The 27029-nt window shown below is 42.8% G+C and overlaps 1 protein-coding gene across 2 annotated transcripts in view; it reads right to left on the bottom strand.

Annotated features, from left to right (window-relative positions):
• Window positions 1-27029, bottom strand: part of JMJD1C (jumonji domain containing 1C) — a 385625-nt gene that overhangs the window by 185970 nt on the left and 172626 nt on the right. For both annotated transcript variants that reach the window (XM_038743527.1, XM_038743526.1), the window contains exon 2: window positions 18088-18252. Coding sequence is in view for 1 of the 2 variants with exons in the window: in XM_038743526.1 (XP_038599454.1) it covers window positions 18088-18252 (165 nt within the window). In the remaining variant the exon portion in view is untranslated. The remainder of the gene's footprint in view (window positions 1-18087; window positions 18253-27029) is intronic.

Here is a 27029-nt window from a genome sequence, read left to right as displayed (position 1 = left end):
TGTCGAAGACTGAACTCCTTGTCTTCCCTCCCAAACCCTGCCCTCTCCCTGACTTTCCCATCTGTTGACGGCACTACCATCCTTCCCATCTCACAAGCCCGCAACCTTGGTGTCATCCTCGACTCCGCTCTCTCATTCACCCCTCACATCCAAGCCATCACCAAAACCTGCCGGTCTCAGCTCGGCAACATTGCCAAGATCCGCCCTTTCTTCTCCATCCATACCGCTACCCTGATCATTCAAGCTCTCATCCTATCCTGTCCGGACTACTGCATCAGCCTTCTCTCTGATCTCCCATCCTCGTGTTTCTCCCCACTTCAATCCATACTTCATGCTGCTGCCCGGATTGTCTTTGTCCAGAAACGCTCTGGGCATGTTACTCCCCTCCTCAAAAATCTCCAGTGGCTACCAATCAATCTGCGCATCAGGCAGAAACTCCTCACCCTGGGCTTCAAGGCTCTCCATCACCTCGCCCCCTCCTACCTCACCTCCCTTCTCTCCTTCTACAGCCCACCCCACACCCTCCGCTCCTCTGCCGCTAATCTCCTCACCATGCCTCATTCTCGCCTGTCCTGCCATCGACCCCCGGCCCACGTCATCCCCCGGGCCTGGAACGCCCTCCCTCTGCCCATCCGCCAAGCTAGCTCTCTTCCTCCCTTCAAGGCCCTACTGAGAGCTCACCTACTCCAGGAGGCCTTCCCAGACTGAGCCCCTTCCTTCCTCTCCCCCTCGCCCCCCTCTCCATCCCCCCCATCTTACCTCCTTCCCTTCCCCACTGCACCTGTATATATGTATATATGTTTGTACATATTTGTCACTCTATTTATTTATTTTACTTGTACATATCTATTCTATTTACTTTATTTTGTTAGTATGTTTGGTTTTGTTCTCTGTCTCCCCCTTTTAGACTGTGAGCCCACTGTTGGGTAGGGACTGTCTCTATATGTTGCCAACTTGTACTTCCCAAGCACTTAGTACAGTGCTCTGCACACAGTAAGCGCTCAATACGATTGATGATGATGATTTAATAATTACATTTAGCAATTCAATTATACAATTTTTTCCATCCCTGTTGTTTCTTTTCCTTTCTTGCTAGTTTTGAAAATTAAAAAATATCTCCCAGGTAGTGATTTTTTTTATCTTAAGCATCTCAGACCAATTTTTGTAAAAGGTAATCAATCTTTAGCACTGATTTTCATGGTCTCAATAGCTTACAGTAGCCCAAGTATTTTATTAGTTATAGTAATATCAATTCTTCTAAATAAGGCAACATATGAAGAGGCTGAAAACATACACTCCATGATTCTTAGGAAAGACCACAATCTATACAAGTCAGTACAATAAAAATAGTGGTTCCTGCAGAATTTCTGACCCTTCAAATAACTCTAGGAATCTTTGATACATAGTATGGGCTGATTAAATGATAAAACAAAATCTTAAATATATACTATGTAAATGCTTGTTGCTATTCTAGATATAGACAATGGGTGGCAGCAACAATGTTACCTGCAATGGCCACCTACTTATATGACATTTTCTGGCATAAAATGCAATTTTAATCTTTTATTTGTCAAAATGTTGTTTGTTTCCATTTTGCAATAGGGGCTGAATTATTACACCTTGCAGCTGCAGGCACTCTGTTCCATTTTAACTCGAAAATCACTACCACCATAGTATATCTCTATTCCCTTAATTCTTATACTTAATACTGTAATATATGAGAAGCAGCATGGCTCAGTGGAAAAAGCCCGGGCTTGGGAGTCAGAGATCGTGGGTTCTAATCCCGGCTCCGCCAGTTGTCAGCTGTGTGACTTTGGGCAAGCCACTTCATTTCTTTGTGCCTCAGTTCCCTCATTTGTAAAATGGGGATTAAGTCTGTGAGTCCTACATGGGACAACCTGATCACCTTGCATCCCTCCCAGCGCTTAGAACAGTGCTTTGCACATAGTAAGCGCTTAACAAATACCATCATTATTACTATTATTATTAATAATTATCTTAATACCAATGTACCCTACTCTCTAAACATTCCTGATATGCTAAATAGGTTTGCTATATAGTTTCATCTTGTTACCCTTTCTTCTCTTAAAATTGCCTAATGGTTTGAAAATTTCAGGTGCTCAGTACAGTGCTCTGAACACAGTAAAGTGCTTAATAAATATGACTGAATGAATGAACATTCAACTGCATTCCCACTTCCTAAAGTTGTGAGAAAGGTTTTATTTCTGCGACCTGAGCTCACCAAAGGCCTAGGGACATGTCCAGCGATCAAACCAAAGTTGACCTTTGGTGAAGCTCTCTTTCCAGTAACTGTACCTATTTTTATTTCCTCTATTGTCTGCATTTCAAATTTTGTTGGCTCTATTACTTTAGATTTTTACAGGGCTGAAAAACTGTTCTCTTATGCTATATGACTCTTCTGGTATTTGAAGTTCATTCAGCCCTATAAGCTTTTAACCCAGTTCTACCATTGTACCAGCAAATTAACTTACACGGAGAATACATATTTGTGTACAGTCAGCTCTGTTAAAACATGTACTTCTATTAATTACACTGTTTAAATAAAACCCAAGAACAGAAGGATACAATCTTTCTACAACACAAATCTGTTTTTGATATAGCAAGATTCTCAAGTTGGCACAAGGAGATTCAAAACCTGTTCTCCTCACTCCATAGCCTGGGAACCCCATATGGAACAGGAATTGTCTGAACTGATTAACCTGTATGTATCTCAGTGCTTAAAACAGTACTTGGCACATAGTAACTGCTTAATTAATATTATTATTTTAATTATGATTATTAATGAGATTCAGTGTAGGAAGAAGCGCACATGTGGATGGCTCTTGTCAAGATGGATTCTGCTAAGCTACCCAGCTTCTTCCTTACAGAACTTTGTGCTTTTGTAACTTGGTGTTTCATATAGTAAAATAGCAATGAGTACCAAAAGCGTAAAGCATTCTCTAAGTAATGAATAATATAGGACTTCGTACAGAAAAGCCAGTCATGGCACATTTATGAACCATCTACTCTCAATACAATAATCCTCCTAGGTAACTATATTTTTGTATACCCTGAGATTCTTCTAGAGAGCAAAAGTAACTCTAATAATCTGATTTCATTTTTTTTTTCTTCTATAGGCATATCCCACAATATGTCCAAAATATGTCCCTCAAGAATTTGGCTGTAACTTGAACAGTCATGTTTTAGGGTGCATTTTCCTACAGACTTACAAGCAATTAGATTGTAAATTTGTTGTGGGCAGGGATCTTGTCTACCAATTCTGTTGCACTGTATTCTCCCATGTAAGCAGTGTGGGTCAGTGGAAAGAGCACGGGCTTGGGAGTCAGAAGTCGTGGGTTCTAATCCCTACTCCACCGCTTGTCAGCTGTGTGACTTTGGGCAACTCACTTAACTTCTCTGTTCCTCAGTTCCCTCATCTGTAAAATGGGGATTAAGACCGTGAGCCCCATGTGGGACAACCTGTTCACATTGTATCCACCCCAGCGCTTAGAACAATGCTTTGCACATAGTAAGCACTTAACAAATGCCATCATTATTATTATTATATTATGTACTTAGAACAGTGCTCTGTACACAGTAAGTGCTCAATAAATACCACTGATTGACAGATTCTGATCCAGAACCAACCCTTATGTGGCAGTGGAAAAATAAAAATCACACTACAGATTTCTCTACACCCTCCTAGGCCTCTGTTCCCAAAGACTTTCTTGATAGAGCTCAGACCTGCGAGTCAGAAGGACCTGAGTTATAACCCTGGCTCCTCCACTTGCCTACTGTGTGACCTTGTGCAAGTCACTTTCTCTCTGTGCCTCATTTACCTAACCTGTAAAATGGGGATTAAGACTGTGAGCCCCATGTGAAACAGGGACTGTGTCCAACCCAATTTGCTTGCATCTACCGCAGTAACTAGAACAGTGCCTGGCACATAGTAAGTGCTTGAAAAATACCACAATTACCATTATCAGCCCTGTGTACCGTAAACTTGGACCCTTCTGCCCCAACCCAATATTTTTGTTTTAAGCCAGTGAAACACGCAGGGCCCTCGTTCAAGTCACACACCCCTGCCGGCTGGAAGCAGGCAGGAAAATATTAGCTGGCATCCTGGTAGGGACCACCCTAATTCATTCATTTATTCAATCGTATTTATTGAGCATTTACTGCAGGCAGAGCACTGTACTAAGTGCTTAGAAGAGTACAATACAACAATAAACTGACATTGGAAAGAGCATGGGCTTTGGAGTCAGAGGTCATGGGTTCAAACCCCGGCTCCACCAATTGTCAGCTGTGTGACTTTGTGCAAGTAACTTAACTTCTTAACTTCTCTGTGCCTCAGTTACCTCATCTGTAAAATGGGGATTGACTGTGAGCCCCCCGAGGGACAACCTGATCACCTTGTAACCTCCCCAGCGCTTAGAACAGTGCTTTGCACATAGTAAGCGCTTACTAAATGCCATTATTATTATTATTATTATTAATAATAAATAAATTGCAGATATGTACATAAGTGCTGTGGGGCTGGGAGGGGGGAAGAACAAAGGGAGCAAGTCAGGGCAATGCAAAAGGGAGTGAGAGAAGAGGAAACTTGTGGGGGGGGGGGGGGGGGCTAGTCTGAGAAGGCCTGTTGGAGGACATGTGCCCTCAATAAGAGGGAGAGAGTACTTGTCTGTTGGATTTGAGGAGGGAGGGTGTTCCGGGCCAGAGGTGGGCAGTGAGACAGGAAAAAGTGAGGCACAGTGAGAAGGTTAGTATTAGAGGAGTGAAGTGTGTGCACTGGGTTGTAGAAGGAGAGTAGTGAGGTGAGGAAGGAGGGGACAAGGTGGTGGACTGCTTTAAAGCCAATGGTGAGGAGATTTTGTTTGATGCAGAGGTAGGTTGGCAACCATTGGAGTTTTCTGAGAAGTGGGGTTGATATGTCGAACATTTTGTGGAAAAATGATCTGGGCAGCAGAGTGAAGTATGGACTGGAGTGGAGAAAGGCAAGAGGCTGGGAGGTCATCAAGGAGGCTGATGAGATAATCCAGGTGGGATAGGATGAGCGATTGTATTATCGTGGTGGTGGTCTGGATAGCAATCACCTGGGTCCCAGTACCTTCCCCTTGACCCAAAGTCCCCACCAGCTCCCACATTCTCTGCACAACTCCATCCCCCCATCTTACCTCCTTCCCTTCCCCACAGCACCTGTATATATGTTTGTACATATTTATTACTCCATTTATTTATCTTACTTGTACTTATCTATTTATTTTATTTTGTTAGTATGTTTGGTTTTGTTCTCTGTCTCCCCCTTCTAGACTGTGAGCCCGCTGTTGGGTAGGGACTGTCTCTATGTGTTGCCAACTTGTACTTCCCAAGCGCTTAGTACAGTGCTCTGCACACAGTAAGCGCTCAATAAATATGACTGATTGATTGATTGATTGATAACTCCTTCCATCCCTCTGGGGCAAATCGGGCCCAGATGCTGCACAGCGCAATCCACTTAGAACAGTGCTTAATAAATACCATTCATGGATTCTATTAACTCTGTCTGGATGCGGAGGGGCAGCAAACCCCTCCTAAATGACCGCTCCCTCCCCTGCTACACCTATCCACCTCACTAAAGCTGGACCAGTGTTTGAGAAGAAGGAGGGTAGTTGGAGGAAGGAAAGAGTTAAAGAGAGGCAGGTGAATGGGAGTTTCTTTGCTTCATCCAAAGGCAGCAAAGAATTTCTACCAAGAAGCAGGGTGGCTTAGTGGAAAGGGCACGGGCTTGGGAGTCAGAGGACGTGGGTTCTAATTCCGGCTCGGCCAATTGTCTGCTGTGTGACCTTGGGAAAGTCACTTAACTTCTCTGTGCCTCAGTTACCTCATCTGTAAAATGGGGATTAAGACTGTGAGCTGCATGTGGGACAACCTGATTACCTCGTATCTACCCCAGCACTTAGAACAGCACAGAACAGTGCTTGGCACATACCTACCCCAGCTCTTAGAACAGTGCTTGGCACACAGTAAGCGCATAACACATACCATCATCATCATTATTAGAATTGGGGTGGAATAGAAGGGGCATGCTGACTGGTTGGATAATGAGTGGGATGTAGGAGAAAGAAGTCGTAAATGGAAGAGCCCAAGGTAGCTCTGAGCAGCACTGAGGTAGCATTGAGCAGGGCAAGCTGGATGGGGCAGCCTAAATTAGTCTAAGATCTCTGTCCCATTCTGTCCCATGTCTGCTCCAAGGCCCTGGCCAAAGCCAAGAACGGTGTCACAGAGACAAAAGGACGGGGAGGGAATAAACTCCTTGGTGTCACTGACACTGTCCATTCTTGGTTCTCCTCATCTCTCTGGCTGCTCATTTTCAGTCTCCTTCATGGGCTTCTCCTCTGCCTCCCACCCGCTAACTGTGGGGGTACCTCAAGGTTCAGTTCTGGGTCCCCTTCTATTCTCCATGTACACCCACTTCCTTGGAGACCTCATTCGCTATCATGACCCAAATACACATCTCCAGCCCTGATTTCTTTCCCTCGCTGCAGTCTCATATTTCCTTCTGCCTTCAACACATCTCTACTTGGATATCCTCCCGTCACCTCAAGCTTAATATTTCCAAAATAGAACTCCTTATCTTCCCACCCAAACCCTGCCCTCCCCGACTTTCCCATCACTGCAGATGGCACCACCATCCTCCCTGTCTCACAATCACATAATCTTGGCATTATCCTTGACTCCTGTCATTCAACCCACATAGTCAATCCATCACTAAATTCATTCATTCATTCAGTTCAATCATATTTATTAAGCACTTACTGTTTGCAGAGCACACAGTACTGTATTGTTCCACCGTTATCACTAAAGTCCAATCTTCCTCTCCATCCAAACTGCTACCATGATAATACAATCTCTCATCCTATCCTATCTGGATTACCGCATCAGCCTCCTTGCTGACCTCCCAGCCTCCTGTCTCTTTCCACTCCAGGCGATACTTCACTTTGCTGCCCGAATCATTTTTCTACAAAAACATTCAGGATAGGGTTTTTTTTTTTACTCCTCAAAATACTTCAGTGGTTGCCCATTGCCCATCCATTTCTGCATCAAACTCCTCACCATTGGCTTTAAGGCACTCAATCCCCTTGCCCCCTCTTACCTCACCTGACTACTCTCCTACTACAACCATTATAACCCAGCCCACACACTTCGCTCCTCTGCTTCTAACCTCACTGTGCCTTGATCTTGTCTATCTCACCCTTGATCCCTCGCCCATGTTTTGCCTCTGGCCTGGAATGCCCTCCCTCTTCAAATCTCACAGACTACTCTTCCTCCCTCCCCGCTCCTCCTTGGGTGCTGATATCCCAATCTGTCAGCCAGTTTCCCAAACACTATGTCAGCCTCTGCAGGGCTGAGCACCGAGTGAATGCTCAAAAACGACTTGGGATCATTATGACCACCAGTAACCATGGCCAATTGTTTTAATTCTTTAAAAATTCCCAAAATTTAGCTTTCAATAATACAATTTTTATTTATGGCTTCAGTGTATTTTATAGCAGTTCTTCTACAGAGCATAGGGAAGGAATTCTTAGGCATTTTCAACTACTTAATCTTTACTTTACAAAAATAATCACTGTCCATAACACTATTCACAATTTCAAAGGATAGTTATGTTTTAAAACAGAATTGAAAGGCCAGAAATCTAATTTACACAATGGTTTGCTTAGACTTTTGTAATTCTCTCTGGCTTTTCCTGAATAAATATTTCTCCCAAGCCCCAACTTCTCATGCTTTGCCATGGGGGAAGTCATGGCACAACAATGAAGCCTTGAGTCCTGGCACTTCAGAGAAAATGTAATAATTCTCCATCCCTCAATCTTCTCCAAATAACAAAACTACTGGAATCAATTAAGAGCCAATTAAACTAGCTACAGTAACTGTAGACAAAAAGATGACAAAGCAATTATCAGGGGGTTATCTGAAGATGAGCAATTGGACTATTTAATTAAAAACTTCTTGGGAGCAGAGACTTTTTATTTCTACTGAATATTCTGAAGCAACTAGGATCAATCGATACCCATTATTGAGTACTTAATTGTGTGCAGAGCACTGTAGTAAATGCTTGAGAAAGTACAACAGAAAGTAGATACGATCCCTACTCTCAAGGAGTTTAAAAATCTAATGAATTATCATTGTCTATACAGAGTGGGGGAATCAATGGTTACTCATGATCATGGTTATAATAAGCAAGCAGAAGTAATTCATCAGACACCCGATCAAATATCTTAAAACAATTTTAGTGACATCAATATTTTGAAAATGGCAGAGGCCAAATGGTAAGATGAAGAATTCAGAGGTGGCTGGTTCAGTTGGAAAAAGATGATCATGAAGTCAAGGAAGGCTGGGTCATAAATGGTAGTGTGATCTACAAAAGGAGTTGGGTTGGTCAGGCCAGGCAGCCCTACATTGGCTGCAGTGAGAAAAAGACTTACTTCTTCAAACACATCAATCGAACCTATCGAGCACTTACTGTGTGCAGGACACTGTGCTAAGTGGTTGGGAGAGAGTACATATGCCATAAATTGGAGTACAAACTAATGGGGAGAAAATATCAATTCCAGTAACATACATTTTGAAAGGTTCTTCCTGCTTCAGGTTCAAACGATACCGAAAACTACAGAGGGCTGCACAAGAAACCATCATAGGTGCTGACAGCCAAGTTTTCTTTTCCGCTTGTATTTATATTTTAATGGAGCAGCCACAGTGTATTGGTGGCCTGGGGCAAAGTTTTGGTCATCGTCAGGCTGGTTGAAACCTTCCCTTACAGAAGATACTCACAATGGGAAATTTAGGTCTTTTGGGATCATTATGAAGGCAACGTATTCTGCCAATTAACTTTTCAATATATGACAATTTAGTTCTCAGAGAAAAAAATTCCAATTTTGCCACTGAAAACATTTTAACCATGTCCTCCCTCTCTACTGTAGACAACACCACTAACCCCCTATCACTGTAAACCTCTGGTAGGCAGAGAAAATATCTATCAACTTGGTTGTATAAACTCTCCCAAGCACTCAGTACAGTTCTCGGCATATAGTACGCACTCATGCAAAAATTACCACTGACTGACTGAGCCACCCAGCCTCACGAGTTCATAACCTTCACATTATCGACTCATCTCTTTCATTCGACCACCATATTCAATTTGTCACCAAAACTTTGTCAGTTTTACCTTCACAACATGGCTAAAATCTGCCCTTTCCACTCCATCAAAACTGCTATGTTGATCCAAGCACTTATCCTATCCCATCCTAATTACTGCAGTCTCCTCGCTGACCTCCCTGCTTCCTGTCTTTCCCCACTCCAGCCCACACTTCACTCTGCTGCCCAGATTACTTTTCTAAAAAACTGTTCTGTCCAACTCTATCCATTCCTCACGAATCTCCAGTGGGTTCCCACTCACCTCCTCAAACAGACACTCATTCATTCAATCATACTTATTGAGCGCTTACTGTGTGCAGAGCACTGTACTAAGCGCTTGACTCCTTCCCATCAGCTTTAATCAGTTTATACCTCCTCCTACCATACCTCACTAATGTCCTACTGCAAATCAGTCCGCACACTTGGCTCCTGTAACGCCAACCTACTCATTGTACCTCAATCTCATCAATCTCACCACTGACCCCATGTCCACATCCTCCCCCTGGCCTGGAACTCCCTCCTCCTTCATATAAGACAGACCACCAATCTACCCACTTTCAAAGCCACTTAGAAATTACATCTCCTTCAAGAAGCCTTCCCTGATTAAGCCTTCTTTTTCCCTAATCCCACTCCCTTCTGTGTCACCTATGCACTTGGATGTGTATCACTTAAGGAGTAGATAGTCATCACTCCCTCAGCCCTACAACACTTTGTCATGGGTTCTAATCCCAGCTCCAGCACTTGTCTGCTGTGTGACTTTGGGCAAGTAACTTCAATTCTCTCTGCCTCAGTAACCCTATCTGTAAAATGGGGATGGAGACTGTGAGCCCCACATGGGACAGGGACTGTGACCAACCTGATTAGCTTGTATCCACCCAAGGACTTAGTAAAGTGCCTGGTACATAGTAAGCACTTAAATACCAAATACCATATATGTAATTTATTCATATTAATGTCTGTCGTTTCTTCCCGCCCCACTAGGCTGTGAGCTCCTTGTACGCAAAGAACATGTCTACCAATTCTTTTGTATTGTATTCTCCCAAGTACAGTGCTCTGCACACAGTAAGTACTCAAATACAACTGACTGACAGTACAAAGTGCTTTAAGAAGAAAAGAAAGCTGATGTTCAACTTTGGCTGAACAACTGATTTAACTGATTCTTGAGGTCTTTGTAGAGAAAGACCAATTAAATTGAATTGTGTCAGCGCCAAGCTTATAGGAGGTGACCACTAACCATCTACAGATTCATGTTTGCAAAGTTACATTGTGACCATTTATAGTCATAGTTACATTTTAATTTTTCTGACAGTTTTTCTGCTCCAAAAAAGCTGTTTCCCCCAAGGTTCTCTTTCACTTCATCCAGAGACACAGCCCTCCCTCTCCAATTTGGCATCCACAAAAATATCCTCAGGCAGGGGGTGTGCATGCAAGGGAGAGAAGAAGTATAGGGCCAACTCCAAAAACTTGCACTAGGCAGCATAACTCAAAATAATAATAATAATGGCATTTGTCAAGTGCTTACTATGTGCAGAGCACTGTTCTAAGCACTGGAGGGGATACAAGGTGATCAAGTTGTCCCATGTGGGGCTCACAGTCTTAATCCCCATTTTACAGATGAGGTAATTGAGGCTCAGAGAAGTAAAGTGACTTGCCCAAGGTCACACAGCAGACATGTGGTGGAGTCGGAATTCAAACCCATGACCTCTGACTCCAAAGCCCGTGCTCTTTCCACTGAGACACGCTGCTTCTCTAAAGCACATTAGGGCCTATAGAAGAATCAATCAATGGTATTTACTGAGCGCTTTTGTATGCAGAGCACTGTACTAAGTGTATGGGGAAATATACTACAATAGAGCTGGTAGATGATCCCTGTCCACAAGGAGCTTCCAGTCTCCAAGGAAAGCAGCATGGCTCAGTGGATAGAGCACAGGTTTACAAGTCAGAAAGACCTGGGTTCTAATACCAGTTTGGCCACTTTAAAGTCATGTGACCTTGGGAAAGTCACTTCAATGTGCCTCAGTTATGTCATCTGAAAAATGGGGATTAAGACTGTGAGCCCCATGTGGCACATGGACTTTATCCAACCTGATTAGCTTTTATCTACCCCAGCGCTTAGTACAGTACCTGGCCCATAGTAAGCGCTTAACAAATACCTTAAAAAGTACAGGGGAGACATATATTAATGGACAGCAGTGGTGTGGCTCAGCAATAGGGAGAAAGGGAGGGGCATGGACATTTAAGGCTGGGTCAGGGATGGAGAAAAATGGAAAGAGAAGAAAGACTGGGGGCAGGAAAGAGAAAAAGTGCAGGCAGCCAGGGAAGAAAGGAATAATAGCTGGGCAAAGCATGAGAAAGCATTAGAAGGCAAGGGTGGACACTATTGGGCTATTACTGCATCAACCTCCTTTCTCATCTCCCACCCTCCTGTATCTCCCCACTTCAGTCTATATTTCACTCTGTTGCCCAGATTATCTTTGTACAGAAACTCTCTGGGCATGTCACTCCCCTCCTCAAAAATCTCCAGTGGTTGCCTGTCAACCTACGAATCAAGCAAAAACTCCTCACTCTCGGCTTCAGGACTCTCCATCACCTCGCCCCCTCCTACCTCACCTCCCTTCTCTCCTTCTCCAGCCCAGCCCGCACCCTTCGCTCCTAACCACATCACTGTGCCTCATTCTCGCCTGTCCCACCTTCAACCCCTGGCCCACGTCCTTCCCCTGGCCTGGAATGCTATCCCTCAAAGATCTGCCAAACTAGCTCTCTTCCTCACTTCAAAACCCTACCGAGGTCACCTCCTCCAGGAGGCCTCCCAGACTGAGCCCCCTTTTTCCTCTCCTCCTTCCCTCTCCATCGCCCCCCTCCCTCCCTCTGCCCTACCCCAACCCCCTCCCCACAGCACTTATATATATTTGTATGTATTTATTACTCTATTTTACTTGTACATATTTACTACTCTATTTTATTAATGATGTGCATATAGCTATAATTCTATTTATTCTGACGGTTTTGACACCTGTCTACTTGTTTTGTTTTGTTGTCTGTCTCCCCCTTCTAGACTGTAAGCCCGTTGCTGGGTAGGGACCATCTCTATTTATTGCCGACTTGTACTTCCCAAGCGCTTAGTACAGTGCTCTGCATACAGTAAGAGCTCAATAAATACGATTAAATTAATGAATGAAAAAGCCCTTGATGAGTTTTAGTAGGCTGTGAAGAGCCGCACACATTACATATCCAGCATTCGTAATACTTACCAATAATATTTCTAAGGAATTTATTGTTTTAAATACTTCAAAAATCCACACTAAATTCTAAAAATCATTCAGAAACATGCCACAAATGTAGTAATGACATTCACAGGCAATAATGATATCCATATTTTTACTTTTGCTATTTGCTATTCTGTAAATAGTGGTGAGCTGGATATAATTTTTGTGGTGAATTTTACCTACTCCTAATTAAGGATGAGGAGCAGAAAGAAGAATAGCTACAAAGGAATGAAAGGATGAGGGGGAGTGGAGGAAGAAAGGAAAACAGGCTCCGGGAAACAAAAAGTATCCTCACTTTCCACTTGATGACAAGAGAGATATGGGGATACTGTAAAAAAGCAGGAAAGGGACAGAGAGAACAGGAAGAACAGGATAAGGAAAGTTTGCAGGCATAAACTGGAGGCAAGGCAGGGACAAATGACCAGGAGGAAAACAGGCTACCCAGAAAGGGAGAAAAAGAAAAAAAGGTCAATGACAGAAAGTGGAGAAGCTGTCTTTAGTGCCAGATGTGACTGTTTTGCTGGTACACTGACAATTAATGGATTCGAGTGTAAAAATCAGACTCCAAAATTGAAGTAATAATCCCTGTGTGAATAGGTGGAATTGATGGTGAAGGAAAAGCAAGGTCCAAACAGGTCAGAGCACTAAATCCTATTCTCATTACTGCTGCCAACCTTCTTAGGAGTAGACAGTTTTGGACATTAAAAACAACAAAAAACACCACAGAACATTCTCCCAGCCAGAATTCCTATGTGGAAGAAACCAAACTAGTTATCAGTGAAAGGGCAATGCTCAAAATGACCTCTTCTTGCAGGTCTGACTTCGGATGATAAGCAAGTAAGGCCAGCAGCCATCTCGGAGGCCTCTGCAATCAGGGATCTTGGTGGGAAGCAATAGTCCAAGGTCAGGGACCCCCTCAGAGAAATGCTCCAGGACCAGGGAATTAAAGCAGATTCGGACGACAGCCTAAGGGATGGGAGAGGGTGGAAAATTTCTCCCTACCTCCAGTCATCCAAATGGCTGAAATCGGTTTTGCCTTCGTAGTAAGGAGAGAGGGCTGGGAGAAAAATTTGTAGGAGCCTCAAACCTGGAATCGGGCTGCAGAGTTGGGAATCCTTAACCTGTACTTCAAGAAAAAGGAAACCTAACAACATACAAGGAATTAGGATATTCCCAAAGGAACAGGGACATGTATCTGATACTGCCATCACTGACATGGCCAAATACTGTCTGTCACCCGATTTATAGGACTGTTCTCCAAATTCTTACTCACTGCAACTGAATTTCTTTACACAATGATAACTGGGGCTAGGCATGTAACTGACTGGAATATACAGGAGAAGCAGCATACCCTAGTGGATAGGGCATGGGCTTAGGAGTCAGAAGGCCCTAGATTCTAATCCTGGCTTTGCCACTTGTCTGCTGTGTGACCTTGGGTAAATCACTTCTCTGTACCTTAGATACCTCATTTGTAAAATGGGGATCAAGACTGTGAGCCCCATGAGGGACATGGACTGTATGCAACCTGATTAGTTTGCATCTACCCCAGTGCTTAGCAAATACTTAAATACCATTTTAAAATAAGGAGGTGAAGAGAAGAAGCTTAATTAATAAAGATACTAAAAAAACCAGAATGAATAAGGCATGTTTTTGATCTGGCTGCTGCAACTTCCCACACTGGCCTATTTTCCCCAGGGACCTAGCACTAGTGTGCTGGGAGGATTCCTTTTAAATCAGAACACATGGTAGATACAGCAACCGCATTTCTGGAGAGGAAAAAAAATGGAATCAACACCCACCATCTACATTTTACATGGTTTGCTGCTTTTGGCTGCTCCTATTACAACAGCAGCAGAATGGAAATCCCTAACAGTTCCAAGCATAACAAGGCAAATGAAAAGGTATGGGACACACTTGCAATGGAAAAGCCAACTCACCAACTAAACGATTCCAATATGTTACACTTTAGAATCTGAGTCCTTTTTATAAACTATACCTAGGAAAGAAAATCTGTGGCTTGAAGGAGGGAAATAAAACCAATATTCCTTATGGAAAACTTTTGGGTCTTTTTCTAACTCTTCAACAGGACTGCAACCATAAAATTGAATCTGATATGCTTTCTCTCTCCTTTTTCTAGTCAAGTTGGATCTGTCCAGATTGTTTAAATAATGAAAGCATTTATGTTTTCTAATTAAACTATGTTCAAATTGAATCCTTCTAAAATCAGTACCAAAATCATGCAGCTAATTTCACACAAGCATTACAATTCTGATTAAATGCTATCCTTATTAGTATAATTTCAAAAAATGTTTTAAATGTTTGTCAATTTTAAGACAAATCATCTGCTTGTTTTGAGGCTTCTTGGCAAGAGTAAACTTGATTACTCAGAAGATCTCACAATAAAGTTTTAACATCATTTACTAAAAAAAGGTCATTGGTTTATTTCTCTCTTCAGTGCCTTTCCCCTGAATGCTTGTTCATCACCATCATCAATGGTATCCTTTGAGCACTTACTAAGAGCAGACCACTGTACTAAGCAGTTGGGAGATCAGAACACAACAGATTGGTAGAGAGGTTCCCCTGCCCAAAGATCTTGTTAATCCCTGGCCTATCAAGCAAGGCAAATCATTTGAGATGTGTGAATATAAAGGTTTTGTCAAATTTTGTCTTCTAAAGACAAAATGCTTAAGAGAAGCAGTGTGACAGTGGAAAGAGCATGGGCTTTGGAGTCAGAGGTCATGGGTTCAAATCCTAGCTCTGCCAATTGTCAGCTGTGTGACTTTGGGCAAGTCACTTAACTTCTTTGTGCCTCAGTTACCTCATCTGTAAAATGGGGATTAAGACTGTGAACCCCCTCGTGGGACAACTTGATCACCTTGTAATTTCCCCAGCACTTAGAACAGTGCTTTGCACATAGTAAGTGCTTAATAAATGCCATCATCATTATTATTCTTATTCTAAAATCATGTTATGGGAGGTTTTACTCTATATGCTACTTTGGAAGGAAGCTACCCAGAATATTCTTCTGTACTTACATTCATTTTAAAAATGACTAAACTTTTAGTTATATATCTATAGAGCTGTAACTATGGAATTCAACTTTCAGCACTTTGTCGCTGTTCCTGCCCCTCTCTCTAGGAAGACTCTTTCCTAAACTCTAAGTTCCCAGTCTAGTACACCTAAAGCAGCAGCAACTAGTTCCGGGGGCCAGGAGACAGAATCTGTCTTATCTTCCACTTGGCTTCAGAATGTTCATTCAGAAAGAAAGGCGGAGAAAGCAGATGAATTTCTTTTGCTCTCCTCCCTGATCCCCGATCCCTTGTTCTGTTCCACGTGCCTACAGCCCATAACTGAAGCAGATTTTCTATTTAGGCAAAGGGAACCAAAAAGAGAAATGAAAAAACAAAAACACACATTTATGAGCAGTTCCTTTTTTTAACGCTACTTAAATATTACAAAACTGCCTTTGTAAGAGGCGCCTTCTGGGACTGCTTGAACATACAAGCCACAGAAGTTTGCTCATGCTAGTTTCCTACCAAATACTAACTCTAATATCTTCCTAGCTATGAGAACTTTCATTTAAGATTCCATCAAATTCTGATGGAAGTACCATAAAAAATTCAAGGTAAAGGAGACAGAGGGAAAGGAAAAACAGAAAGGGAGATCAAAATGCCTTGCATCTGGGAGTACCAAGGGATTGGGAAGAGAGCAAAGCAGCATGAAGAATAATGATAAATACGGCTGCAGAATAATCTGGGGCCTACAGATGGACAAATCATTCTATCAATGGCAATAATTAACTGCTTCCTGTGTGTGCAGAGCACTGCACTAAGCAACTGAGAGAGTACAATAAGTACAGTAAGTGCTCAATAAATATGACTGAATGAATTAGGGAAAACTAGGATGGACAGAATAAACATTACAGATGTCTGAGGAGGAGATAGGGAAGGAAAAAAAGAAAAAGACATCCAGGAGAATGTAAGAATCTGATTTATGTTTCATGGGACTCTGTAAGACTGAGATTTTTAATATATTTGCGACTGATGGATTTGCAAATCTATTTCACTCCTTATTTGTACACTTCTTTAAATTGTTCAGAAAGATATGATTGTATTGTCTAGAAAGATTGACCAAATAGAGTAAAGCAATGAATGTTACATTATTAACACCTGAGAGAATATACAACTTCTCCCTTGTATCTGAATTTCTCCTCCAGTTAATCTGGTTGTTTCTAATAAATAATAATAATATTTGTTAAGCACTTACTATGTGCCAAACACTGTTCTAAGGGCTGGGGTAGATACAAGGTAATCAATCAATCAATCAATCAATCGTATTTATTGAGCACTTACTGTGGGCAGAGCACTACTAAGCGCTTGGGAAGTACAAGTTGGCAACATATAGAGACAGTCTCTACCCAACAGTGGGCTCACAGTCTAGAAGGGGGAGACAGAGAACAAAACTAAACATATTAACAAAGTAAAATAGAATAGATATGTACAAGTAAAATAGAGTAATATGTACAAACATATATACAAAACCAAACACATTAACAAAATAAAATAGAATAGATATGTACAAGTAAAATAAATAAATACAGTAATAAATATGTACAAACATATATACATATATACAGGTGCTGTGGGGAAGGGAAGGAGGTAAGACGGGGGGATGGAGGGGGAGCGAGGGGGAGAGGAAGGCGGGGGCTCAGTCTGGGAAGACCTCCTGGAGGAGGTGAGCTCTCAGTAGGGCCTTGAAGGGAGGAAGAGAGCTAGCTTGGCAGATGCTGGGAGGGAGGGCATTCTAGGCCAGGGGGATGACGTGGGCCAGGGGTCGACGGCGGGACAGGCGAGAACGAGGTATGGTGAGGAGATTAGCGGCAGAGGAGCGGAGGGTGTGGGCTGGGCTGTAGAAGGAGAGAAGGGAGGTGAGGTAGGAGGGGGCGAGGTGATGGAGAGCCTTGAAGCCGAGGGTGAGGAGTTTCTGCCTGATGCACAGACTGATTGGTAGCCACTGGAGATTTTTGAGGAGGAGAGTAACATGCCCAGAATGTTTCTGGTAATTGAGTTGCCCCATATGGGGCTCAATCTCACAGGCACAGTCTCAATCCCCATTTTACAGATGAGGGAACAGGCAAAGAGAAGTTAAATGACTTGCCCAAAGCCCCACAGCTGACAGTGATGGAGCCAGGATTAGAGCCCATGACCTCTGATGCCCAAGCCCAGGCTCTTTCCACTAAACCATGCTAATTCCCTCCTGGTTAAATGGATAGGTTCTCCATAGCCACAGTCCAGAGTGGTTGTGAAAAAAATATAAATTTTATTTCCACTTATTACTCCATGGATCATATAAAGTAGCTACAGGCCAGAGACAATGAGGCCCTAATGTAGTAAACACATACTATCACAAGCACTGCCGTCCTCAGTTAAGCCAGTTGTCAACCAGTCCAGTTCAATATTCTGTTCTTATCAGTGTTACCAAAGGACCTCGGATAGTTTGCTATCAGTCAGGCAGCCTAATAAGCAGAGTTTCCACTGGTCCCAGCTGGAGAGGTGATGGATGATATGCAAGGTGCATTCACTTTGCTACAATCAAATCTTATACATTTTCAAAGTAGGCAAAATATACAAGTGAAAAACCTTACCAATGCCGGCCACTGTACTTGTTTGATCTTTGATCCCTGAGTCTGGCTAGGGTCCTTTCTTTTTGCCCAGACCAACTGGTACTCCACCAGGAAAGTTGTAAAATCTTCATAAACTTTAACCCACTCTCGTTTTTCCCATTCAAGGTCGTCAAATTCCACATAGACCTGGGAAAATAGAAAAGTTGAAAAACTTAAAAGCACATAAGAAAAATTTGATAGATATTAGCACAACACGCAAGCTCATATGAATGTCATTTCTGCCCCACTTAATGAAGCACAAAAGGGTTTATACAGAGGGTCAGGTATTTCATGACTGTTCTGCCTCTGGATAAAACTTCAAGCACTTAATACAGTGCTCTGCACACAGTAAGCGCTCAATAAATACAATTGAATGAATGAACTTGGAGTCCAGTTGGGAGTATTTTGTCAGAGGGAGGACTCTGGCCATCTTTTAGAAATTCTGCAGATGAATCATTGAAGGATAAAATCTTTCTTCACTCCAAACCAGCAGAAGGCATAGTTCTCAGCCCTTTCTCCTGATATTACTCAAAAGGAAAAACAGGTGATGTACATTTGCATCACCAACAAGACAACAATGCATACCCCAAACTCATTTATGCTTGGACAGACATCTACTCCCCTTGGTAAATGTCACTAACCTTTTCCCAACACATCAGGGAAGATAAAGATAAAGATAAATATTCTATTTTGTCTCTGTTCAACTCAACCACAACAGGACATGCATACCTGCGAAGTCCTCTGCCCGCCCCCCACCCCCACCATACACACTTTCCTCCCAGCAGGGAACATAGATCCCATCCAGATTCACCAGATCCCAGCCCTCCCACCTTCAAAGCCTTCTTAAAATCTCACCTCCTCCCAAAAGGTTTCTCTCATTAATTCCCAACATTCTGAATTCTATCAACCCAAGAGCCTCCTTTGCCATTTATATATTGATTATATGATTTCCCATTGCTTGTGTATACAAATCTACTCAACTACCTATTCCGAGTGCATTATCTGCCAACACTGCTATGCCTATCTCCCTCTGTAAAACTGTAATCTCATTCAGGAGAGATACCATGCCTTGGGCTTCTGTTGTATAGTCCCAGGCACTTGGTACAGTGTGATGCGCTTAGTAGGTGGTCGATAACTACTACCAATGATTTTTTAAAAAAATTAATAGAATTATGCCACAGGCAACAGTGAGGCAAGACAAAAAGAAGCACACTGCAGCAGATGTCAATTTCCAGTCCAGTCTCTTGCAATAAAAAAGGTAATTTCAACAACTTGGAAGAAAGTTCACACCTCAACTATGAGTTTATGATCATTGCAAGGATGCCAAAAATAGTAAATTACACAATCTGCCAGAGACAAGCGTTTTTAAGAGAGAAATCTGCCTCTGAACTGACCATCTTCCACTGATATTTCAAGGTGTGTCTAATGTTACACCACTCCCTCCCTATAGGAGTTCCAGAGATTCAAACATGAAACAAACACTAGGGAAGGCAAGTAATATCAGCCCTGTTTCCAAGCCAATCTGTGAACAGTACATCAGCATATTTGATTGACCAGAATACTTCCAGCTTTTCCTCAAGCCAGCAATTTTCCCAAACTGCCTCTAATTTTAGGATGCAGGAGGAGGTAATAATAGTAACTGTGATATTTGCTAAGCACTTACTATGTGTCAAGCACATGTATTTACTAAGCGCTGGAGTAGATAAAACACATGTGAATTGGACACAGTTCCTATTCCACACAGGGCTCACAGGCCAAGTAGGAAAAAGAATAGGCCTTGAATCCCCATTTTTTTTAATGAGAAGCTGAGGTATAGAGAAGTGAAGTGATTTACCCAAGGTCTCACACAGAAGGCATATGAGGGCCCCCAATACCAAGATCAGACAAGCTGGGGAGAGATGAGGTTGACACTGAGTTTACCAGCACCCCCAGCTATTACACAACTACAAATTCCTGACCCCATTAGGAGGAAGTCACAAGGAAGTTCATACAACAAAAATACCTCATCTCTTAGAACTACAACAAAAGTATTAAGCATTCTTTTTGGCTTAAGATATGTGCACCTTTAAGATCTTTAACTTACTATTTATCTTTGTCATTCACTTTACATTAGGGTTCTTAAGACTAAGGGCAAAATTACGCGAAGATCAGTTCTTGTTATAAAATGACTAGGGGGATAATGTTTTACTACATATTGCTAGCAAGTTCTTATTACACCTGTAAGAAGCTCAAAAACAAAAAAAACCCTAAAGAGCAAAAACTAAGCATTGCAGATGTTTAACTACTGCTCATTTATTAACTGATTGATTTAAAGGATGAAAGGGACTGAGGGAATAATAACAAGAGCTTTTTTTTTGCTTGTTTTGATTATTTAAAACCTTTATGACCTTCAGGGTCTTTAAAAACTCTTGCCAAATTCTATAATTCTCCTCCACCATCTAAGCCGTTAAAAACTTCTAACCCACTAGTATACTTCACTCTATTACTCACACTCTCGTCTCATGTACCTTGTATCCCCCTCAGCGTTTAGAAAGTGCTTGGCACATAGTAAGCACTTAACAAATGCCATCATCATTATTATTATTATGTACATAATTCTGGTACTTGGTATTTGTTAACTGCTTACTATGTGTCAAGCACTGTTTTAAGTGTGGAGTGGATACAAGTTAATCAGGTTGGACACAGTCCCAGTCTCACACAGGGCTCAAAGGAGGGAGTACAAGTACCGAATCCCCACTGTACAGATGAGGAAACTGAGGCACTAAGGTCACGAAGTAGGCAAATGGTGGAGTTGGGATTAGAATAATCCAGGTCCTCTGATTGCTAGGCCATTTCCCTTTCTATTAAGCCATATATACATATCCCCCTTTCCTTCTTCCTAATATCTCTATTTTAGTGCCTATTTTCTCCACTAGATTGTAAAATCCTTAAGGAAAGGAACAATTCTATCCCACTCCCACAAGCACAGTTAACTAAGTGGAGAAGGATGGCCGTCAGTATACGCCATTAAAACCATAAATTTGAGAGGTGAGGTAAGAAAGAGAGGTTTATAGTGAGGGACAGAGTCGAAGAATGGACAAGGAGGAGTAGATCTTTTAGAGAAAAGGGGGAAATAAAGAGAGACACAACAGAAAAGTCAAAGATACAGCATTATACTAAATGTGATGGTGTGAAATGGAAGTAGAGGATGTGTAGGTCCATTACCTCACGGAGCTTTTTTTTTTCCAACTAACTAATTTCATCTTTTTCTTCTGTGTTTGCCTAGGTCTTGGTTGGACATCTAGGGATTGAGTTTTATGAGGCAGCTGGAACAGGTGGGAGAGAAGTGGGGCTAGATTCTTCTAGGCCCAGAGCAATGAGTCCCCAAAATAGAACTGGAACTACAATTCAACTTCCCAACTAGTGCTGTCACTTCAATCATTTTACTGGCTGCTTTTTCTCTGCTGGAGTCTAACAATGGAGTCAGATGTCTGGTTCTGAAGAAATTGATTACAGGACCAGTGGCTGGTTTGTGCAGCGTGACTTGCCGCTCTCAATCTTGCCTGCCATGTTATTCCCAGTGAGGTATGGAGGGCAATGAGCAAGTTTGCTGGCAAGGTTGAGTAGTGCACTGGGGAATGCACAAAAAGACTGATTTTTTTTTTAAACGCACAGAATCCAGTTATGGCGAAAGGGACTGCAGCATAGCACTACTGCTGTGCTGTAACACAATGACTTGGCAGGCGATTCCGTGTGTAGCCACGGTGGTCCTTGCCGTCCATCTTAGCCAGCTATTCTCAGTATACCTTCTGGGCCATGCACCTTGAGGAACATTCTAGGGGGTCCTTTTGTCAGAAACCTTTGCTCCTGATGGAACAGCCCCAACCGCACCCACTAGGAATAGAGCCCAGGTCTCCTAACTCCCAGATCAGTGCCCTTTCCACAGGACCAACATCTTATCATTCTATATAAAGGTAACAGATCACATCAAACCAATTATCAGTGGGAACAAAAGCAAAACCTCCGTGGTGGCTACTGATTTTTCTTTTTCCACTTTCTCCCAATTTTCTAACTCCTACTTGACCCACTTTCCCCTTCTCTTGCCTCCCTACTATCTTTTTTTTCTCATTTTTTCTTCAAGGCTGATCGCTTTCCAGGCATCCTGAATCAAAGCACACAGCAGAATCCAGAGAGCCTTTTCTGCATAATCCCCAGAGTCTCACACCCCAAAGCTCTCTAAGAGCAAGAAGCTCCTTTTCTCCTTTTTACAGCCAGTCAATCATATTTACAGAGCTTACTATGTTCAGAGCACTGCACTAAGCGCTTGAAAAGTACAATTCAGCAACAAATAAAGACAATCCCTGCCCAACAACAGGCTCACAGTCTAGAGGCACAAACTAAGATTGTACACTTGCTTGTTTCTTCCAGTTCCCAGGAGTCATGAAAACCAGAGGAAGAACCAATGGACTGGATTCTTCTCTTTTTTGTTTACTTGTCTTTAATACTATTTGTTAGGCACTTACTATGCACCAGGCACTGTACTAAGAGCTGGGACAGATACAAAATAATCGGGTTGGAGACAGTCCCTGACCCACATAGGACACACAGTTTTAATCCGCATTTTACAGATGAAGCAACTGAGGCACAGAGAAGGTAAGTGACTTGTCCAAGGTCCCACAGCAGACAAGTGGTAGAACCAGGATTACAACCCAGATACTCTGACCACCAAACCCATTATCTTTCCACCAGGCCAACTCATACTGAGCCCAGAGTAGCAAAGGTTTTGATCTGAAAGGAGGAACTTCTCTGCCAGTAAATGCTGAACTTGGAAACCTCAGTTTCCTTGTTTTACCTGGAGTTGCAGGTATCACAGAGATATGCTCTCTCCTATTTTCCCTCCCCATACAAGCCACACTGCAGTCTTTTCCCCTGGGATTGTTATTTCTTTCAATCAATCAATCATATTTAATGAGCACTTACTGAGTGCAGAGCATTGTAATAAGTGTTTGGGAGAGTACAATAAAGCACAGTTGGTAGACATGTTCCCTGCCCAAATTGAGTTTACAGTCTGTTTCTCTCCAGTACTCTGACTTTTCCTGAGGACCATGTTCCTGTAACTGTCAAGGTTGGGCTGCCTAGGAAATCCCTTATCCCCAACAATATCTGCATCTATCAATGGTGGATTAACACCCAGCTCTACTCCATAGTTTTCAGAAGCTGGAGATAATGGCTAAAGGCCAGAAGTCAGTAGGGACTTGGGAAGCAAGGCCGATGAGCCCGGCAGGCCACTGGGAAAATGCTCTAATTCTCAGGACACAAAATTCAACCTGCCTAGAAACAACTAATTCTCCAAATGGAAGATGGCCTTTCTTCTTTTTAGCTACTTTATTGCTTCCCTAGTAAATCAACTCAAACAATGGTCAGACATCACCACTTCCAATCAGCAAGGGCTATGTCACTGTCTGGGCTTTGATCAAACCAATCAATAAAAGGGGCCATCAATTAAGGGAAAGATCAACAGTGGAAAGCAAGGAGAAAACTGGGAAGGTGAGGAAATGGGGAGATAGATGCAAAAGGGATTGGTTATATGGCAGGATTTAAGGGACTGTACCCCTGTAGTTTGGAGGAAGCAGGGGTGGGAAAAGATCACTTTAGAGAATCAATCAATGGTATTTACTGAGCACTTACTGTGTGCAGGGCCCTGTACTATGTGTTGAGGAGAGCACAGTAAGCTAGGTAAACACCTGTCCCTTAGAGATTACAATGTAACAGGGGTCCCCTGACAAGATGGAAGTTGCTTGGTCCAACATTCATGCTGCATCAACAGAGAAGCACACTGATGAGCCCACAGGGATACCAGCCTGGAGCAGCAATGCTAAACATCAGCTCCATTTCCCTGTCTGTAAGTCCGTGAGCAGAGAAGGTTAAAAAAAGCTGTTTGGCCCATATGGCCTCTGGTGGGAGGGGCATTTCCTTTCCAGCAGGGACCATCTGTACTTAGAAATGGAAAATGGACCCAATCCAGCATATAAGGGCTCCTGAACAAGACGATACGAGAGTGGAGAGACTAGTCCATCCAGAGGGCCTCTTCATCCTACAGAAATTGGTTAAATTTAGCATTCAGCCCTTCTCCTTCTGCAGATTCACACATCCCAAGGTTACCCGGAGTTAACATAACAGAAAGTCACTAAAAAGAAATGTGACCCTGGGTTGCCTGCAGCCACAATATGCGAGAAGCAGAGACTAAATTTAGAGGCCCCTCATCCAACTTGGAGGTTATCTCCAGCTGAGTGGGCTTCTTCTAGCCCTGTTCAAGGACCATCTTTGATTGGGGAGAAAGGATCGCCCTGTCCCTGATACGGGCTAATCCAGAAAGAGCTTTGTTCAGAGGTAGCTGATCCTGGGGTCTTCAGACATTTGTAGGCAGTTGAGTTTGGGATGACTTGTCAATTATACTTTATCAGAGAGAGCTTAAAATTCCTGCTTATCATGACAGGAATTACAGGTGCCTGAGAAATCTATTCATTTATTCAATCGTATTTATTGAGCGCTTACTGTGTGCAGAGCATTGTAATAAGCACTTGGGAAGTACAAGTTAGCAACACATAGAGATGGTCCCTACCCAACAACGGGCTCACAGTCTAGAAGGGGGAGACAGACAACAAAACAAAACATGTGGACAAGTGTCAAGTCATCAGAATAAATAGAAGTAAAGCTAGATGCACATCATTAACAAAATAAATAGAACAGTAAATATGTACAAGTAAAATAAATAGAGTAATAAAACTGTACAAACATATATACAGGTGCTGTGGGGAGGGGAAGGAGGTAGGGGGGATGGGGAGGGGGAGAGGAAGGAGGGGGATCAGTCTGGGAAGGCCTCCTGGAGGAGGTGAGCTCTCCGTAGGGCTTTGAAGGGAGGAAGAGCTTCTTTAGCCTCTTTACTCAATAGCCTCTTTAGTTATGTGAACCTGTGACTATAGACTATGCGCCTCGAGTAATTGGACAGCAGTCGGTTCTTCCACAGTACATGACATAAATATTTTTCGGATAGAATGCAAACATACTTCCGATAAAGTCTGTTACTACGCACCTCCACATCAAAAACCAATGGCTTGAAAGTACTCAATCACCTTGCTCCTTCCTACCTCACCACTCTTCTACTACAACCCAGCCTGCACATTTCACTCCTCTAATGCTAACCTCCTCACTGTGTCTTGATCTCGTCTATCTAGCTGCCGACCTCTAGCCCACATCCTGCCTCTGGCCTGGAATGCCCTCCCTCCTCATATCCAGCATACAATTACTCTCCCCTCCTTCAGAGCCTTACTGAAGGCACATCTCCTCCAAGAAGCCTACCCTGACTAATCCCTCCTTTCCTTTACTTCCACGCTCTTCTGCATCATTCTGCCTTGTTCCCTTTATTCAACCCCTCTCCAAGCCCCATAGCACTTATCTGTGATTTATTTATTTATATTAATATGTCTCCCCCTCTAGACTTGTAAGCTCGTTGTCGGCAGGGAATGTGTCTGTTTGTTATATTGTACTATTCCAAGTGCTTAGTATAGTGCTGTGCACACAGTAAGCACTCAATAAATATGATTGAATGAGTGTATATGCATACGCCCAGAATCGTTCAAAGCTTAAATACTACAGTCTGAATCTTTCTTAATTTGGGGTTCATTAAAAAAATAACCACCATGTTAGATAAACTGTTTGCTTTCAATTGAATAGGCTTTGAGTGAGAACATTTTGATGAAGTTGGCAGCAAGTAACTAGCTTGGGTGAAGTGGAGGGGATGACCAGGGAAATATGGAGAATGTGGAATTTAGGGTGGCCAGGGAAACAACCCATGCAGATTCAAGCACTTGTCAGAGCCCATCTCGATTTACTGCATCAGTCTCCTCAATGGCTTCCCTGCTTCCAATCACTCCGCAGTCAGCCGGCATATTTCACAGTACAGTCAAGATCATTTTTCTTAAACATTGATCTGTGCATATATATCCATTCCTCAACAACCTCAAATGACTGCCCATTATTCTCTACGTTAAGCAGAAACTCCTGACCACTGGCTCCAAAGCTCTCAATCAGCACTCTCCTCCCTACTTGTCCTTGTTCCTTTCCCACTACAACCCAGCTTGCAATTTCATGCCTTTAAAGCCAATTTACTCAGCATGCCTCACTCTCACCTCTCACACCATCCACCTCTTGTTCGCGCCCTCCCATCTGCCTGGAACCATGTCAACTCTGCCCTTCAGTCCCAAACCTCACTGGACTTTGATACTCACAACCTCCTAAATGCCACATCACTTACACACATCTTTATACTCTGTTACTTCCCCTCTACTGGTTATTTATTTTAATGCCTTTCTCGCCAGCTAGACTACAAAGCTCCTTGAAGGCAGGTATTGTGTGTTCCTACTCCACTGTATTCTCCCAAAAGCTTAGTACAGTGGTATGCACACATTAAGCACTCAATAAATACTGGTATGGTTGAAGTACTTTGAAGAGGGCTTCAAAGGAAAAGAATATGAAGGGTGTGAGATCTGATTTTCCTCCTAGCTATCTGGTAGCTCCTTCTGGGTCTCTTTCATCGGCTCACCCTCTGCCTCCCCTCATAATAGTAATTGTTACTAAGTAAGCCCTTTCTGTGTGCAGAGGACTGTACAAAGGGCTGGGAAAGTACTCAGGTGGGAATTAGGTGCTGACCCTCTCCCTCAAGGGCTCACAATCTATGGATATACGTACAGGGAAGTGACTGGGGATGGATACATTGGGAGCACTAAAACACTAAAACAGCACAAGAGACAAAAGCAAATATGCAATGCAGAAAGTACAAACACAAATCAGTTCGGAGCTCTGGTGAGAGGAGCAGAATTCCTCCTCATGATTCAGTGTCCATGGCAATGGCTAGGCAGCCACAGACTTTCCCAAGGTTCTATGAG

The sequence above is a fragment of the Tachyglossus aculeatus genome, chromosome 3 (genome assembly GCF_015852505.1).
Source record: "Tachyglossus aculeatus isolate mTacAcu1 chromosome 3, mTacAcu1.pri, whole genome shotgun sequence".
Classification (NCBI taxonomy): domain Eukaryota; kingdom Metazoa; phylum Chordata; class Mammalia; order Monotremata; family Tachyglossidae; genus Tachyglossus; species Tachyglossus aculeatus.
Note: the sequence above shows the minus strand (reverse complement) of the source record. Positions and strands in the feature narration are given on the sequence as shown.